At 40.5% G+C, this 16,508-nt stretch overlaps 2 protein-coding genes and 2 non-coding genes across 4 annotated transcripts; 3 read left to right on the top strand and 1 right to left on the bottom strand.

The window, feature by feature from the left end:
- The first annotated feature begins 608 nt into the window (after positions 1 to 608).
- bpnt2 (3'(2'), 5'-bisphosphate nucleotidase 2) lies at positions 609 to 10,144 on the top strand. The gene is made up of 8 exons (XM_078264829.1): positions 609 to 1,284; positions 2,601 to 2,673; positions 2,803 to 2,949; positions 3,240 to 3,399; positions 4,819 to 4,914; positions 6,256 to 6,417; positions 6,791 to 6,925; positions 7,697 to 10,144. The coding sequence occupies exons 1-8, from the start codon at positions 1,166 to 1,168 to the stop codon at positions 7,837 to 7,839; spliced, it is 1,035 nt and encodes a 344-aa protein (XP_078120955.1). The 5' UTR covers positions 609 to 1,165; the 3' UTR covers positions 7,840 to 10,144.
- Positions 10,145 to 12,400: 2,256 nt separating this feature from the next.
- Positions 12,401 to 15,083, bottom strand: ankrd45 (ankyrin repeat domain 45). The gene is made up of 5 exons (XM_078264830.1): positions 14,849 to 15,083; positions 13,905 to 14,072; positions 13,722 to 13,807; positions 12,797 to 12,935; positions 12,401 to 12,485 (listed from the first exon to the last, which is right to left on the bottom strand). Exons 1-5 carry the CDS (start codon positions 15,081 to 15,083, stop codon positions 12,448 to 12,450), a joined length of 666 nt encoding a protein of 221 aa, XP_078120956.1. The 3' UTR covers positions 12,401 to 12,447.
- Positions 15,084 to 15,691: 608 nt separating this feature from the next.
- trnaq-cug (transfer RNA glutamine (anticodon CUG)) lies at positions 15,692 to 15,764 on the top strand. The gene has a single exon. It is a non-coding gene; the product is annotated as a tRNA-Gln (tRNA).
- A 627-nt stretch (positions 15,765 to 16,391) lies between these two features.
- trnaq-cug (transfer RNA glutamine (anticodon CUG)) lies at positions 16,392 to 16,464 on the top strand. The gene has a single exon. It is a non-coding gene; the product is annotated as a tRNA-Gln (tRNA).
- The last annotated feature ends 44 nt before the right edge of the window (positions 16,465 to 16,508 follow it).

The raw sequence follows: 16,508 nt of genomic DNA, 5'->3' as shown, positions 1-16,508 counted from the left end.
TGAAGTTCCCAGACTGCTCAGGTTGAACCAGGGTCTTACAGAGTAGAGCCACATAATAAACATGCAGATTAGTACAGTTAGTTCAAGTATTAGCTTTACCTTGTAGTCAAAGAGGAGAATGTGTTCTTGGTGGGGTCCTGTGGTGCATCCGTCATTGTCAATGTATTCTTTTTCTATTGTAGATTGCTGTGCTGTGACCATAGACTGTTAATATACAGTCTATGGCTGTGACAAATGTGGCAGAGGGTGCATATGGAAAGAACAAGAAAATGGTCTCCAAACATAATGACCACACAGTTATTTATTAATTTGCATTTCATCAAATTAAGTTTGGCCTAATGACTTAAAAACAGGCAAAGTCATTTAGTGATGCAGTTAGTAGATACTATTGCAAAGACTTAGAAAATACATTTAAGTACTTAAATGTAATACACACACTTTATTCTGTAAATAATATATCACAAACATGATGAAAATTGTTAAAACCCAAAAAGGAATATATCAAACACTAGATAGAAGACAGACTAATAGAAGACACATGCACACAAACTGATGACGACCATTACAGTCTATGATGACGACACGAGTGATAACCCGGAAGTAAACGGCCTGTGACCGCTTGGCTGTGCTGTGTACGTAACGCTGGAGAGGAAAAATGACTGAACAGAGATGTGATTGTTCCGTTTTGCCCTCGGCGCCAGTGAACTATTGGCTCGCGTCGACGAGTTTACAGCGAGAATAAGGACCACAGTCAAGCTGTCCAACTAACGGAATGTCGTTACTAACAGAAGCGACAGGTTATTCGGTGAAATTCGTCAGACAGATGTCGGACGATGCTAAACGGCCAGCCAACTTTAATCAACGTTAATCGGAATAAGCAGCTTCAGTTTTTCCGCCTTTCAGCTGTTTGCTAACGTTACATGACAGTCGACGTTTTTATCCGAGAAGTAAACGCCAGGTGTGAAGCAGCAAGTTAACGTAACGTTAACGTTAGCTGCTTTATTGGGATACTTCGGTGGCGGTGACAGCCACGTCAGCTAACGTTAGCTTGACGCTGTTTCTCTCTAGTCTGTTATATTGCGAGCACTTCTGTGCAGTTGGTTTGCTTTTGTGATTCACATTATCCAACAAAAACTCAAAAGGGTAACGTTATTCTTCTGAGACAATGGCTCCGATGGGTATCCGGCTGTCACCCCTCGGTGTGGCGGTGTTCTGCCTCCTTGGAGTCGGTGTCATCTACCACCTGTATGCAGGGGTCATCTCCAGCCGCCTGGCTGCTTTCAGGTCAGACTTTTGTCTCATTTCCATACAGGGTGATATAACGTGGCATTATCTCTCACTGCAGGTAACGTTACAGTAACCGTATCTGCAAGGGCAGGGCTTGGCTTGTAACATCAGCAGTTGCTCGTCTGTTTATCAAGCTGGTTGAAGAGTGAAGAGCGTAAATAGTGTCCAATCTCTTCTATGAATGATGGTACTTGCATGATAATATTCTACGATCACCCAAGTCACGCAGCTGCTTATTAGAGCTGGGTGAACCTCAATACTTTTAAAAGTACAGACGGAAATGTGCCTATTGCATTGGATATTGAAGACTGTTTATTTTTTGTCAAATGTAAAACAACTACAGACGACGTTAAAACGCTTGTCTCAGGCTCCCTCCAACAATGCTACTTATTTTGTATGAAAGGAAAATCACAAGTCTAGACAATCTAAGACAGAAGACATAAAATAGTGCAAGTTAAAATATAGGGGAAACATATAACTAGTGAAATGTGAAATAGGTTAATAAAAGACTAAGACAATTCCAAATGAATAATGAATGAATGTAAACATGAATGCAGTAAATGTATGCATAATGACAAGAATAAACAGTTGTAACCGTACATACAAGTATATGAAGATAAAGTGACGGTTTGAAGGTAAAGTGACTTGTGAAGAGCTCAAGAGTTCAGCAGTCTTGTAGCCTGTGGGATGAAGCACAGTTTGTGGCTGGGGTGATATGGGTCTCTGATTATCCTGTTGGCCTTCTTCTTACATCGCTGGGTGTAGAGGTCCCCCAATGGACGGCAGCTCCGTCCTGGTAATGTGCTGAGAAGATTTCACCACCCTCTGTAGAGCCTTACGGTTGAGGGCGGTGCAACTGCCAAACCAGGCGGTGATGCAGCCAGTCAGGATACTCTCGATGGTGCACAGTAGAATCTGCAGAGTATCCTAGAGTCTATGTTGTTAGACTTTACTAGACTGTAAAGTACCAAACGCTGGCATCAGATATCTGTTGAGATTTGCAATCCCTGTTACTTTTTGATCAGATCTGTTCTACTGCTGTCCTGAAAGCCTCACTATTCTCTGGCTTTCAGCGGTCTGTGGGTAAACACTAAGTCTTTGTAATTGTCAGACATGGCAATAGTTTGATTGTAAGATAGTAAATATGAGCACAATAGTCTTTCAAAAACATGCCATCTCATTAACCTTCCAAGAGCTGATAAGGCTGATAGTTTCATCAGGTTTGGTGTTAGGAAGGGTAAAAGCTTCTTTTTTTTTTCCCATCAGTGTTGTTTTTAGCTTAACATTTTAGTTCTGTCCCCTTCTCTCTGCAGAACGAGGGGAAAAGTGGATCTGAGGGAACTGCTGGCTGTCTCATTAGAGGCTGCAGTGCTCGGTGGCACGGAGGTAAACGTTTTTTATCAGGGTTTTGAATTGGAGATATTAAATTAACAGTAGCCACGTCGTATGTTTGGGTACATCTGGGGCCCTTAAACTGTGTCAGCATTTGTGTTGTGTTTTTGTTTTCCTCCCTAGGTGAAGAAGGTGCGTGAAGAAAATGGCCTTAAGGAGAAGTCAAAAGGCAAGACAAAGGAGGGAGCCAATGAGCTTCTGACTATGGGTGACCTGCAGTCGCACAGAAAGATGTTTAACCTTATAAGCAACGCCTTCCCTGAAGTCACGGTGAGCACAGATCCCTGTAGAACTGTAGTGTCTTCTATTCCCCACACTGTGTTCCTCAGTCACCCTTTGTATACTGTGGAAAGTCTAGTGATTTAAAAGACTACTGGTACATGTTAGTTAGATAAAAACTGCAGTGGTCTCATCATGCCTGTATTTGCTTCAGTCAGATTTGAGTCAGACAGGCAAGAGCGCAAAGCTTCTTTTTGAGATGCCTTCACATACTGTTTGAAGTTTAAAAATAAGAATAAGGCACATGACTCATACTTGTGTCTGCGTGTGTTTGTGTTCAGGTGAACAGTGAGGAACATGACAACACGGTGGATAAGGCTGCAGCCTGGAGTCGGGATATTCCAACCGACATACGAGACAAGATAGAGGGGGGCAAGTACGTTCCTGCTGAGAGCATCACTGTGTGGATCGATCCTCTAGATGCTACACAGGAATATACAGGTGTGCACAAATCTGAAGTTAAGTTATGTTAATTTCCATGACATATTTGGCGATAATATATCCACTTGTCACTGCGGTATGTCTTGTGCTGCTCCTCTTTAAATAGCAAGCAGTTTCTTTGCTAGAATTAGATTGAGAGCTGTCAATTGATTTTTCTTCACATTTTAAAGTGTTCAGGTTAAGTTAAAAAAAAAGAAACTTAAATGAATATATGAGGTTTGTGGGCGTACTTGTTTGTCTTGGGTGTGTTTGTTCCACCACTATCTACATAAAGTTGACTGAAAATGCATGGCCCTTTGCAGCAGAGTCCTCTTTAACTTTCATCCAGTTAATCTGATACATCCGGAAGCTGCCCAGTAGAGCTTGCTGTTTACTCTGTCAGCCACAGAGAATACGTCCACACTTTATGTGTATACATTATAAAATACATTTATGAAGGCGTCTTTTTCTATCTGTGTCAGCCCTCCATTTATAAATCTTAAAAGCCAGTATTTCAGTGTGTAAGGGGTAAACTGAACTTTTCCAAAATGATGACGCGAGCTGACCACTGAGGGTCGGGGGCTGTGTGGCAGTATTAAGAGGGACTTCCTGTCGCCTCGAACCTTCTCTTTGATCGCTCATTAATAATAACTCAATATAGCTTAATACACTGCAGAGCTGTTATCATTTACGTGGATCTATGTCGCTTTTAACGTCGCGATCATGAATGTATAGCGGTGCGGTGGAAAAGTCGATTCTTAGATGCATCGCGATTCTCTCTTGAAAAATTATGTCCCGAAGGCAGAGAAGTCAATAATTGGAAATTTTGACACATCATTTTCACGTTATATTAAAATATAAATGTCATTGACGAACTGTAGGGTTAGAAGTCTAAAGTCATTCATTTTTTGGTGCAACCAAAATAAAGGTCAAATGCACACATGGCTTTTATCACCCCGAGGTAACTCTCAATGTTTACTTTTTTTACTCTGATTACCTCGTTTATAGATGACTTAGGATAATGAAGTCCAAGATAATTACAGCACAAATAATCGATGGTAGCCTATAAAGTTATGTAAGTACCTTTTCTTTGGCAAAATGATTTGATGTTCTTGTGGCCCAGTGGCCTTTGGCCCTGGGGTTGGGACCAACTGTATGTTTAAGAGTGTGGGAGACTAGTTTCCTAGTTAATGTGTACCTATTGAATCCCCAGCCGGACCTTTTAAACACCAGCACAGTATTATTTATTATAAATAAGAACATTAAGGTTAGATGCATAGTTTGGATTTCTGCATGTTAGAGACACCCTGTTCCCGCCCAAATCCTGTAATCTCTTCTTCATCTCCCTTCTCTCCCTCTCTATCATCTCTCCTGTCTGTATCCATCTCTCTTCTCAACTCTGCCCTCTCTCTTTATCTGCCAATATCTCTCTCTCCATAGAGAATCTGGTGAAGTATGTGACCACCATGGTATGTGTGGCTGTAGATGGTAAACCAGTCATTGGGGTCATACACCAGCCATTCACTGGGTTCACTGGTAAGTGCGTGTGCCTCCACAACTTTATGTGTGTGTTAAACAAGATGCCTCCACAATGTTTAGGCTTTTAATTGTGCCTGTTTGCATAACAATTAGAATTTTTTTACTGAAAGAAATATAATGTTTCACTCTTTTGTGACAATCATGGAACTAGGGCTGCACGATTATGGCCAAAATGATAATCACGATTAATTATCACGATTATTTGTTGATTTTAACCAAAACAAATTGTATTGTCACATAGACTGCTCTCACATCCATATTGTGCTACATTGCTCCTTTGTTGAAGGATACTATGAAGGAGTATGCCATTTCAGCTGTTGTGCGACCGCTTTCCAAACATGCGCGTTTGCCGTGAAAAGATACATGCAACGCAATTTTCTGTTCACGTTAACGGCGCATGTTAAAATCCCGGTATCTACCGGACGAAATAGCAACACGGATTACGGTGCCTCATTACAGTGCTTCTTAAATGTCTGCGCTGCTCTCCGATGCTCCAAAACAGACGTCAGAGGCAACAGAAACATTGCTGCATGTCACGCTAGTTAACACGTTACGCAGCAGCTAACGTTAACCTACCGCTAGCTACAATAGTAACTGGATTAAACGCGGCTAAAATGCTGACAGCTAAACGGTGTAATGTGACTGTATTTCACTGTAGAGGATTCCAACAGCGGGACGTACAACAGTCTGACGCTAAAGATATGAGCTAAAAGACTCAAACTAGCACTGGTCACTGCTGTTGTCTGAAAAACAACACAGACGGGACAAAATGTTGCGTTTACTGGTAAACCTCGCGACGACTTATGACCGACTGCTATCTGTTGTGGAATTTTCCTCACGTTACTCTGTCCTCTGTGACTGTCTACATCGAAACTAAGCTGCGCGGTGCAGGGAACAACTCTGATTGGCTCATGGAGGCACGTGATCAGAGAGTGGTTTAAGGAGCTTTGGAGAAAAAAAAACTTTGATACAGAGCGTTCTATGAACGGAATGAAGCATTTTAAATATCGCTCAGTCACGTGAATTTGATCGTGGGAAGCCAAAATCGTGATCAAAATGTGATTAATTGTGCAGCCCTACATGGTACTTCAAGTTAGTTCATGAGTTTTGCATTTTCTAGAACCTCATGAGAAGACATTTCTAAGTTTTTGTTGAAACCATAAGATCAGTGTCTCTCCTCTCTTTATCTTGGCATAGAGGAGTTCTGCCACAAAACTTGCATTCTAGAGCTTTGATAGTAAGGGAGTTCGTCAACAAAATAATATGTTTTGAACTTCTTCCCCCTCTCTAAACCTCCATTCCCTTTGTCTCTCTGTCTCCCTTTCGTCTCTTCCCCAGCCTGGGCGTTTGTAGGTCAGGGGTCAAATATGCGTCCCCGGCCGTCCTACACTGTCACCCCTCCAAAGGCGATTGTATCACGTTCCCACTCTGGAACAGTTAAAAGTTATGTTCAGGAGGCTTTTGGAAACAGCACAACAATCATTGAAGCAGGTGGAGCAGGTGAGCATTCCTTTACTTTTATGTATTACATTCAAGTATTGCATGTGCAGAGGAAGTTTTAAGGCTATATCTTCAATTATTATATCCAGTAAAAACAACCCATGTGGGGAGCAAGCACATTAAGGCCTATTTTTTAAGCATTTTCACACCAAAGGACACATTTTAGGGGTAGTCTGCTGAACTCCTGTGAAGGAGATGGGCTTTTGCCAGCGGCAGCATTCTGTCTGCATTCTCTCTCAGGCAGTAAAGAGGTTTATGCAAAACATAATCTTAACTTGTAGGAGTAGATGTCAGCATACTATAGCACTAGTGTGATAAAGAATCCTATTGACCATGGTCACATTCTCGCTCTCGCTCTCTTTCTCTCTCTCAGGATATAAGGTCCTGTCACTTTTGGAGATGCCTTCAAGTGAAACAGGTTCTATGGACCAGGCAGACGTTTACATCCACGTCACCTTTATCAAGAAATGGGACATCTGCGCTGGTGCAGCACTACTGAAAGCACTGGGTAATGTAACAAGGATTGTTTTCCATTTCTGTTGATTAAATTACAATAACTCTTTTTGGTGGACGCGCATTGTTTACTTGACTTCATTTTGAGTACATTCTGAATCAAATTTTGGTGAATCCTGTAGCAACACGTTTTTTAAAACTGAAACGGGGGTGCGTTGAACACCCTGTTGTGTGCGCAACGAGTTTACAGACACGTCTCTGCTGATTGGATATCACCTGTGACACAGCTAATAAAAGAGAGACACACCCACCAAACAAGAGAAAACATAACTCAAAGCCGTTTCACACCGTTCCGAGGGAACATGTCATTCAACCAGGAAACCGTTGCAAAACGGTGCACAGCGTTTTGAGATTGAACGTGCGCCGGATTGGTGCATGGAAGTACATGACATCACATTTTTCCAACTGAGCCTCGCCGAACTTCAAATCAGTGAGAAGAACACAGAGAACGCACAAATACAGAAATATCTCGTGAATTAACCAAAACTACTCTGACTTTAGCATAAACTTGTGTGTTCATGTAGGAACCCATCACTCATAGAAGGGCCTTTTTAATCTTTATTTATTGTGCTAAATGCTTGTGCAGCATTTATGTTACAGAGAAAAAAAAGGCATCTTTAACCACACATCATCCACACAGATATGCTAAAATGCAGCAGGATATCAATTCTACTTTTATTTTTAATTAATGTATCATCATCTCTGAAATGGATGTTTAATGGGGGAAGTGCACTGTACCAATGACATGTAATCACCATGATTGCAGGAGGCCACATGACAACGCTAAAGGGAGAGGACATCGACTACAGTGGAACACCAGTCAACAAAGGAGGACTGGTGGCCAGTGTTGGTGTGGACCATAAGGCCTTACTGGAGAGACTACCAAACTGGGACCCTGAAAAGCACTGATAGACACAAACACAGAGCCATTGGTAGTTTGGTCAGGTTTTGGTAAGGTGTGTTTGGCTGCCCTTTCCTATACCTAAAAGTGGTCTGCAAACGTAACCAGGCCCGTGTGATTTCATCATCGGTGTCAACGGCATGGGCCACCGAGCAGGACGGTAAAACCAACACGGCTGCCACTGGAAACTGCAATGGCTGACACAATGGCTCTGAACGCACACTCTTGTACATGCATACATACTTTCAGCTAGTAGAAACGGTACACCTTCTTTTCCACATGCATATACACACAAACATATGTTCACAGTGAACATTAACTCTGTAATGACTCTTAATGTGAGACATTTAACTAAGGAGCACAATGCTGAACATTACAACAGAACCTATGGATTGACTGACACGATTGTCTGTTATCATATTAAGTCCCAACTTCAAACCTGGCCTAAACAACCAATGAAGTTACATTTTATCAACAAACCGTCTGTTCACCAGCATCATTATACCAAATGAATTCACTTCAAACTATCTAAGTGGTGTCAGCTCAGCTAGAAGGCACTGCTAATCCTAAATCATGGCAAGGCCCAGACGGGATCAGATTTTACCAATTTTGCTTAACTATGTTGGAGACAAACAACAGAAAGGGGACATTTGCAAGGAAACGTTGTCTATTTCCTCATCTGTTGTTTGAGAAAGATTTTTGGATGATTAAATCTATTCTCAGGTTTGGGTGTGAGCATGCTGTGATTGCTGTTCCCTTGCTCTCCTGTTATATACACAAAAACATTGCACAATATGATAACGGCAAGGTGTGGGTCTACCAAAAGAAGCTACCTAGTCTACCAAGAGCAATGGTAGCAACGCTTCACTGGCAGTGAGAGCAAGGGCGGTCATGGAAAAGGATTTAATGAACCTTAACCCTAAGCAGAATAACTTAAAACATCTGTGGGGGTCTTCACCTTCCTCAGCATCCTATAAATGCATGTAATGAGTTGGACTGAACTGAAATCACTGTTTCTTCACACATCATCACCTCTCCAGTACAAACAGTGTGGGTTGGACTGTTGCAGTTCTCAGTGAATTAAGAGCAGAGGAATCGGCTAACGGACTAAAGACTGGATGGCAGTGTGGTCGCCTCTGCTGAGAACAATGTACAAAAACAAGTACCATCCAATATGTACAGTCTCATTCAGGACTGGCACATGGCCATTACACAAGAAATGCATTTGTGTTTCAGTGGTGTTATATCACCAAGAACTAAATGGAAGTTTAAAAAAAACAAGTCTAACCTGAGCTGGCTCTGTAAATGTCCTCCTCCAATTTCCTTGCAAGCCATTCCTGCTACTAAGTGCATGGTTTTGTATTTTGATTAACCTTCACCCTAACACTTTTCACCCTACTGAAAATGTAATATGCTCGATCAACTCCTATTTATGCGGACTACTGTAGGTCTTTCTGAACTGTCTGCCATTAAGTGTTGCAGTCTGTTTCCAACAGCCAATGTGTGCGATGTGTGTTTGCCAACGAACACTGGCATGAAGTTGGACTCGTCGTTTTGCTGTGAAACCTTGTTACATGGTGTAAAACAACCATCAAGTTTTAAAAAGAAAAAAAAAAAAAAAAAGGTGACCTGTTTAACATTCAGATTGTCTCAGCAGCCTTTGTTTAATTGATAACCTTGTATAGATACAACATGTGTATAGAGGTTAAGAGTTAAATGTTCATTCAACATGTTTTGCCGCAGATTGAAGGAAGATGCTGTTGACTAGGAGAAGCTGTTGGCAGGTTAAAGGCCTACTCTGGATGGTGTGATGATGACATTAAAGGGTGCGGCTCGGCTCAGAGAGAACAACTTTCAGTCTCAAAGCCGGAGCTGCTGTTGGAGGTTGGGCCTTCTTGTGCTACATTTCAGTTTTAAAGTTTGAGCGCCTTTGATCGGCACAAGACAACATTGTCCTAGGAGGACCGTGTAAGCCGCGGCAATCGGCATGATTTGTGTAGCTGTTGCTATGGTAATGATGCTTAATATGCAAGGGTATTGGTCCAATAGCAATTTAAATGGCATTACAGTGACATGGAAATCAAATGGTTGCTATTGTTTTGTTGGGATGGACATATGAATGCTGTATATTGTTTTACTCCTGGATTCTGGTCCTTGTGTACTGTGAGAAATAGTTCAGCGAGTATCCGAGATAATGATTAAAGGGGAACTGCACCGATTTTACATAATACGGAGTCATAGTATGTTTACAGGTGTTTGGGAGTACGACTGAATATGTGGAACAAGTTGAATAAAGCCTTTTGTAGCTCCAGAGGCAGCTGTGTGAAATCTGATATATTGCCTCAAGTGATTCACTTAAGTCGGTCTCAGTTGGGTCTGAAGACTACAATAAAAAAACAAATAAAGATATCTGTTGGTGTGGAGTTAGAAAGAAGTGAAGTCACCAGCCTTATTTCTGCTGGAGGCTACATTAACCGCTACTGGCATAACACACCCAAATCTACGAACTGTTTGTGGTCCAGTTGCATTGTAGGTAAAGTTGGCACCAGAAAGAAGAAGAATGCATCAAATAAAATCTCAGGTTCTGCTTCATAGATTAATGGGAGTACTCTTTTAATGCATAGATGTGTATCTATGAGGCAAAGATGGGGAGGCACAACTAGGGGTGCACCGATTCGATATTAAGATCGGATATCGGTCCCGATATGGACACGATATTTGGAAAAATTAATAGATCCACGGGCCGATCCAGTTTTGTTAGTTTTTTTCCCTCTGTCGCACGTCTGTCGCATGCTGGAAGAGTTGAGTGTACAAATAAATAAGAATTCAATACATTACATTTATGTTATTTTGTCTTAGTTAGGAAAGTAATGTTTAGTTAGGAAAGTCTGGTGCCTTTAGTCTCTTCCACATGGTGGAAGGAAGGTATAAGGTGGAAGGTATACAGTTTATTATTAATTCAACAACAGTATCGGATCGGGTATCGACAGATACACAAAGCCCTGGCATCGGTATCGGTATCGGGACTGGAAAAGTCGGATCGGTGCATCCCTAGACACAACCACAGATTATGGTCCGATTGGATAAAGGGCACCACGTGTTCTGCTCTACACACCTGAAAACTGCCTCAAGCTTTTAGCAACACAACGGAGCCAACATGGCTGCCACTGTAAGTTACCAGCTCATGTCAGTGGCTGTAGCTAGAGAGATTATTGTGTTCTTGGTAAGTTTCGATACAGTGACAACAAAAACCAAACCGATTATTATCACCACATTGAGAGTGTGAAGTGTAGTGATTGCAACAATTTTATTTATTTTCTGAGCTCACTAGATGGCACTCAGTCTTTGGTTTAAAGAAAAGGAATGGCATTTCAGTGTGCTTTCAACCCTTTGTTGAACAGAGCGCGCCATCTACGTAGTGGGCTTAGACAATAAGAAGATGGTTCACGAAGCTCCATAAGGCTTTATTTGGCCATCACTAGTGAATTGTTAAGTGACCTGACAGAGTCTTGCCATATCTAATTCTACCTGCTGTGTGAATTGCTGGATTCCTTAAGTAGCGCACGACTTTGTCAGCGGTTGAAAAACATGTTTATAATGTCCACAAAGCTCGCATTCTTTTGGAATTTGAAATACCTGAAGGTGATATTATCCATTTTCTACACATACTAACTTTTTAATCGTGTTTTTTTTTCTCCCCCATGGTTATGGTATTTGGTACTTACTAAAAACTGACCCTTTTAGAGACCTCATTAGATCCTGTCCCTTCCTCTCAAGCAAGAGTAATCTTAATTTATTTCAGCCCAGGGATTTCATTTTTATTCTGATAGTTCCAAACATTTGACTTAAATAAGGAGTGACTAGAGAAAATGAATTGCAGAAGTTTTTAATCAACTGAGGTAGAAGTTCGGTAGCCACTTCAGTAAAGTTTTCAGTGCTGTATCAACAATGTCTTCTGTTGAACTGTGTACTACAGGCATGTCGAAAAACCAGTTGGTGGTTTAACTGACCACTCTATCTGCCTCTAACCACAGACACATGCAAAGTATATAAAACATTCCCTCCAGTTTGGAAGTGAACACTTTACCCTGACTTCTCATGTTCTCACAGATAATCATGTTACATAGAGAGGTAGTAGATAATGTGAGTAACTAATCAATATGCTATAGGCTATCCTGCCATGTACCATGCTGTTATATGGCTGTTTTGTGTGGAGTGAGACTGTGTCTGTCAGTTGGTGTGATAACCAGGTTGTTGAGCATCTGCTCTGTGAGTGTCTCTCATCCTTTTTCTGCTGTGAATTTCCAATAAAACATCAGTGTGCATGATGGAATTGGGCTATCTCTCCTATGGTTTTATTGCAGCAGGCAGTTGAAGAGACTTCACAAGGTTGAAGTCCTGTCGCTGGAGCATGAAATTAAAATGTAGAGTTACACAAAAACCTCATGAAAGCAGCCACACATAATCTCACGGAGGTTTAGGTCTGAATAACATTTTCCCCGTTTCTTTAAATATAATTTCCAAATTAATTTCCATTTTCAAATGATAATACACGGGAAACTTTTACATTTTTCCGATTTATTGGAAACCTGACATTGCAAAGATCTTCCTCTGCTTCAGATCTTTCCTGCTGGTTGGACAGGCACCGTAGCTGCTGCAAACAGATCAGATGATCCAAAAAGCAGACATTAAAACATGCTATTACACACTGAATAAACCATACTGACATGTCAAAAGACATTAAAGATAGATAGGATCTAAAACATTGTTTTGTGTATGTCCAATAGCAGTAGTAGTAGCAGTAGTAAACATTCACAGCTATCTCCTTTCACCAGAAACTACAGCCTCTGTGGCAGGATTTATGGACAAAATAAATGCATTTGCAACCACAAAATCAGTCCACAGTAGTAAGTATAAGATGGTTCCAAGATTTCACTGCGCTACAAAAACATTACTAATACTTACACTGAGCTGACAGTTTGCCGAGAATAGGTTGAAGCATGTCCTCTATGTCTTTCCTGTGCGCTATGAAATCTGAGACTGTTGCGTTTTTGACACTCTGAATCCAGTCTGACTTGGCAGAGCATGTACGCGTACAGATGTTCTGTGCAGAGATTTACACAAGAGACAGGAGAAAACACATAGTGAAGAAAAGCACATGAGCTGATGAGGACAACAATTATTAAATGACCGAAAAACAATGTTGCTATTTTTTATTTATATCATTCTTCTTAATGAAGTACATTTATCCTCATCTGTCTTAATATGAGAAAATGACAAGCTTAACTATTCGTTCCAATAACAAATGTGAACAAGATCAATTATCCATTTATGGAAAGTGTGACACATATACAGTAACTGAATGCACTTCCATATTAGATAACATTCATTTTGCAGATGTTGTTTTCCAAAGTGACTCACATTTGGGGAGCAGTACATTTATACTAGAGACGGTCCGATACCATTTTTTGCTTTCTGATACCGATTCCGATACCTGAACTTACGTATCGGCCGATACTGGCATCGGTATCGGAACATCTCTAATTTATACTCTTGCAAATAAGAATAAGACTTATTATATATACTATTAGACTATTATTATTCACTGTGTCGGCAAATACAAGCTTGATGCATGTTGTGTAGGAATATGGAGTATGCTTAGAAAAGCTGAGAAAAATGTATAATGTGCATCTTCTCAGTGACAATTTCTAAAATGTCAGGGTGAAAAAGTGCAGGGTGAGGACACCATATATGTTTTATATCTATTGAGGACGCATCCCCTCATCCCTGTTAAACTACACCCAAGGTTTTAGTCATACACAAAAATAATAATCATGTAAAAGGGCTACATTAATAAGTATACTTGAATCCTGATGTAAAGAAATGTTACCTTTTCCTCCTTTGTAAGGTTCTTCTCTGGGTCAGAAATGAGGTCTTTAACAAAGGCTACATATGACACCAAGTCCTGTTTAGCTTCTGCACAGAGATAAACATACACACAGGGTAAGAATTCTAAACATCTGAACTAATAAAAGGTTGCCAAAGATAATGCCATAACATCAGCTACACACACCGGCCAGGACGAGACAGTCAGCACAGTCTGTCCTGGAGTATTTCCTGGCCAGGTCTACAGGCCTGTCCCCTCTGAAGGTCTTGGCCTGTGTGTCAGCTCCCAGTTCAAGCAGAGTCCTCACTGTCTCCAGGTGGCCCCAACAAGCAGCCAGGTGCAGCGAGGAATAACCTGCGGGACAAAGAGCATCAAACTGAGACCAGGTACAGACGGCTCACAGCTGAATCATTTCAGGTGAAGTAAAATACCTCCTAGTTTACTTTGAGAGTGTTTGTGGGTCAGCTCAGACTGTTGGTAATTGTAACTGTTAGTTATTTGTTTATGTTTATTCAGTAGAACAGAATATAGGTGACTATGCAGTAGGCTACGTATGTAGATACACATGTGGGTGTCAAGAATATGTTTTATTCATAGGCCCTGTGTCTGTATAGTCACACAGACTTTTCTGTAGACTCACTTTATTGAACATTGGAAATTTAAACAACTTTAAATGCAAAAAGAAAAGTTTAATCAGCGTAATTTATAATATTTTAAAATAAAATAAAAATAAATAAAATAATAGAACTCCATGCACTTTATTTGCTAATGCACTTTAATAATGGACTAAACATGATCATACTGCATTCTGTGTTTTATGTCTTTTTTAAACACTGCTATAAAGAAAAACACTTTTAATGATTGCACTACTGGTTAGATGTTAAACTGCATTTCGATGTACTGGTTGTCCTTACTTGTGCAATGACAATAAAGTTGAATCTCTAATCTAATCTAATCTAATCTAATGTCAAGGTGGACTCAAGAAAGCAGTTTTGTGTGTAGTTTAGTTTATTTACTGGCTGAAACACTTTAGTTATCTTAAGTTGTTAGATGGTTAACCCGCTCTCACCCTAATTAAAGGTGAACAGCATTAGTTAATTTAAGCCAACAACAGTGTGTTTTCCTCTAACCTCTGACAGTCTGCTCGTCGACCTGGGCTCCGTGTCTGACCAGCTCTCGGCCGATGGCGCTCCTCCCCAACATGCAGGCAGTTAACAGGGCATTTCTCCCAACCTCGTCCTTCTTTCCGCACACATCTATTTCCTGCGACTCCTCTGTGACACAATCGCGTTCAAGATGCTCCTTAATACCCTCTAAGTCACCAGACAACACACATTTAAAGATTTCTTTCTGTATCGATGTCATTTTGCACACACTACTTTGCAAAGCTTGTTACTGTTTCCATGGCTACAGCGTCACCTGCTGCTGTGAGCCGTAAAGGTAATTTAAAACCCTGTTTAAAACCTGGATGTGAACTGTTTTTTTGGGATTGGATAGCAGCCTGTATATGTTTAGCTGTGTCTTATTAGCCCTCATGGGCTTTAAATACCCTTTAGTTACAAGTAAGGACCTGTGTTATAAGTCTCCTTTTGGTAAAACACGTACATCGTGCTTTCAAAATAAAAGTACCTTTTTGCCACCCATTTAATTGTCATTTAATGCCAATATCGTTGTATAATGTGAGAGTGTCAAAGGTGATTTAGTTAGTCAGTAAACATTTAATCCTAGATCGATATCGCTAAATAATGATTCCACCTTCAAGACGACTGTCAACTAAATTATGTATAGATGTGTGTTTTATTAGCAGTCTCATCCAGTGCAATGTGGTGGTTACCCATGTTTATCTTTGCACAGTTAGTGTGCCTCAATAATCAGCTTCATAATTTTCTTTTAAAACCAAAACAATGGCACAGTTTTGGCATTTCCCACCCTACACGAACTGTCTGTGAATGCAGCACTAGCCGCAAAACAGCGGTTCCATGGTGTAATGGTTAGCACTCTGGACTCTGAATCCAGCGATCCGAGTTCAAATCTCGGTGGGAACCTGTTTTGAAGGGCGAGGTTCAGTGAATCCTTCTAACAAATTAAATGTCCAACAACAAAGTCAAAACTCAATTCCTCCACATAAGAAAACGTCCACATACTTTGAAAACAATAAATCTGATCTAGAATGCTGTCATAAAACTGATGCTCTTAACCCGGAGATCTTCAACAGGGGGTCCCGTACACCTAGAGGGTCCTCAGAGTTACTGCAGGGGGGTCACCAATTTATTCATTTTTTGAAAGTTTTTTCTATAGAGATAATTACTAAAATAGATATCCACAGATTAATAATTCACTGTGCCACATGTATGTTTAACATTAAAAAAAAATGTTTTATAAAATCATGCCAACAATTATTATTTCAATAAAAGTATTTTTTTTTTTGCTAACCCTGTGATTTTATAAATTATGAAATTGTCATTTCATGTCAATATCGTTGTGCATATTATTTCATTACTTTGATGTCAATTTCTCTATAGGTTTTGTTTTACCCATGTTTATCTTTGCACAGTTAGTGTGCCTCAATAATCAGCTTCATAATTGTCTTTTAAAACCAAAACAATGGCACAGTTTTGGCATTTCCCACCCTACACGAACGGTCTGTAAATGCAGCACTAACCGCAAAACAGCGGTTCCATGGTGTAATGGTTAGCACTCTGGACTCTGAATCAAGCGATCCGAGTTCAAATCTCGGTGGGAACCTGTTTTGAAGGGCGAGGTTCAGTGAATCCTTCTAACAAATTAAAT

Source organism: Sander vitreus, chromosome 12 (genome assembly GCF_031162955.1).
Source record: "Sander vitreus isolate 19-12246 chromosome 12, sanVit1, whole genome shotgun sequence".
NCBI classification, from domain to species: Eukaryota; Metazoa; Chordata; class Actinopteri; order Perciformes; family Percidae; genus Sander; species Sander vitreus.
This window is presented reverse-complemented; position numbering and strand designations above follow the sequence as displayed.

Bases quoted from the DNA above. Each gene is read 5' to 3' on its own strand.
- ankrd45 (XM_078264830.1), bottom strand. From the start codon at position 15,083: ATGACATCGATACAGAAAGAAATCTTTAAATGTGTGTTGTCTGGTGAC. The intron at 14,073-14,848 runs GTTAGAGGAAAA...TTTGTCCCGCAG, and splicing joins CGACGAGCAGACTGTCAGAG to GTTATTCCTCGCTGCACCTG. The intron at 13,808-13,904 runs GTGTGTGTAGCT...ATCTCTGTGCAG, and splicing joins TGACTGTCTCGTCCTGGCCG to AAGCTAAACAGGACTTGGTG.
- bpnt2 (XM_078264829.1), top strand. From the start codon at position 1,166: ATGGCTCCGATGGGTATCCGGCTGTCACCCCTCGGTGTGGCGGTGTTC. The intron at 1,285-2,600 runs GTCAGACTTTTG...TTCTCTCTGCAG, and splicing joins AGCCGCCTGGCTGCTTTCAG to AACGAGGGGAAAAGTGGATC. The intron at 6,926-7,696 runs GTAATGTAACAA...CCATGATTGCAG, and splicing joins AGCACTACTGAAAGCACTGG to GAGGCCACATGACAACGCTA.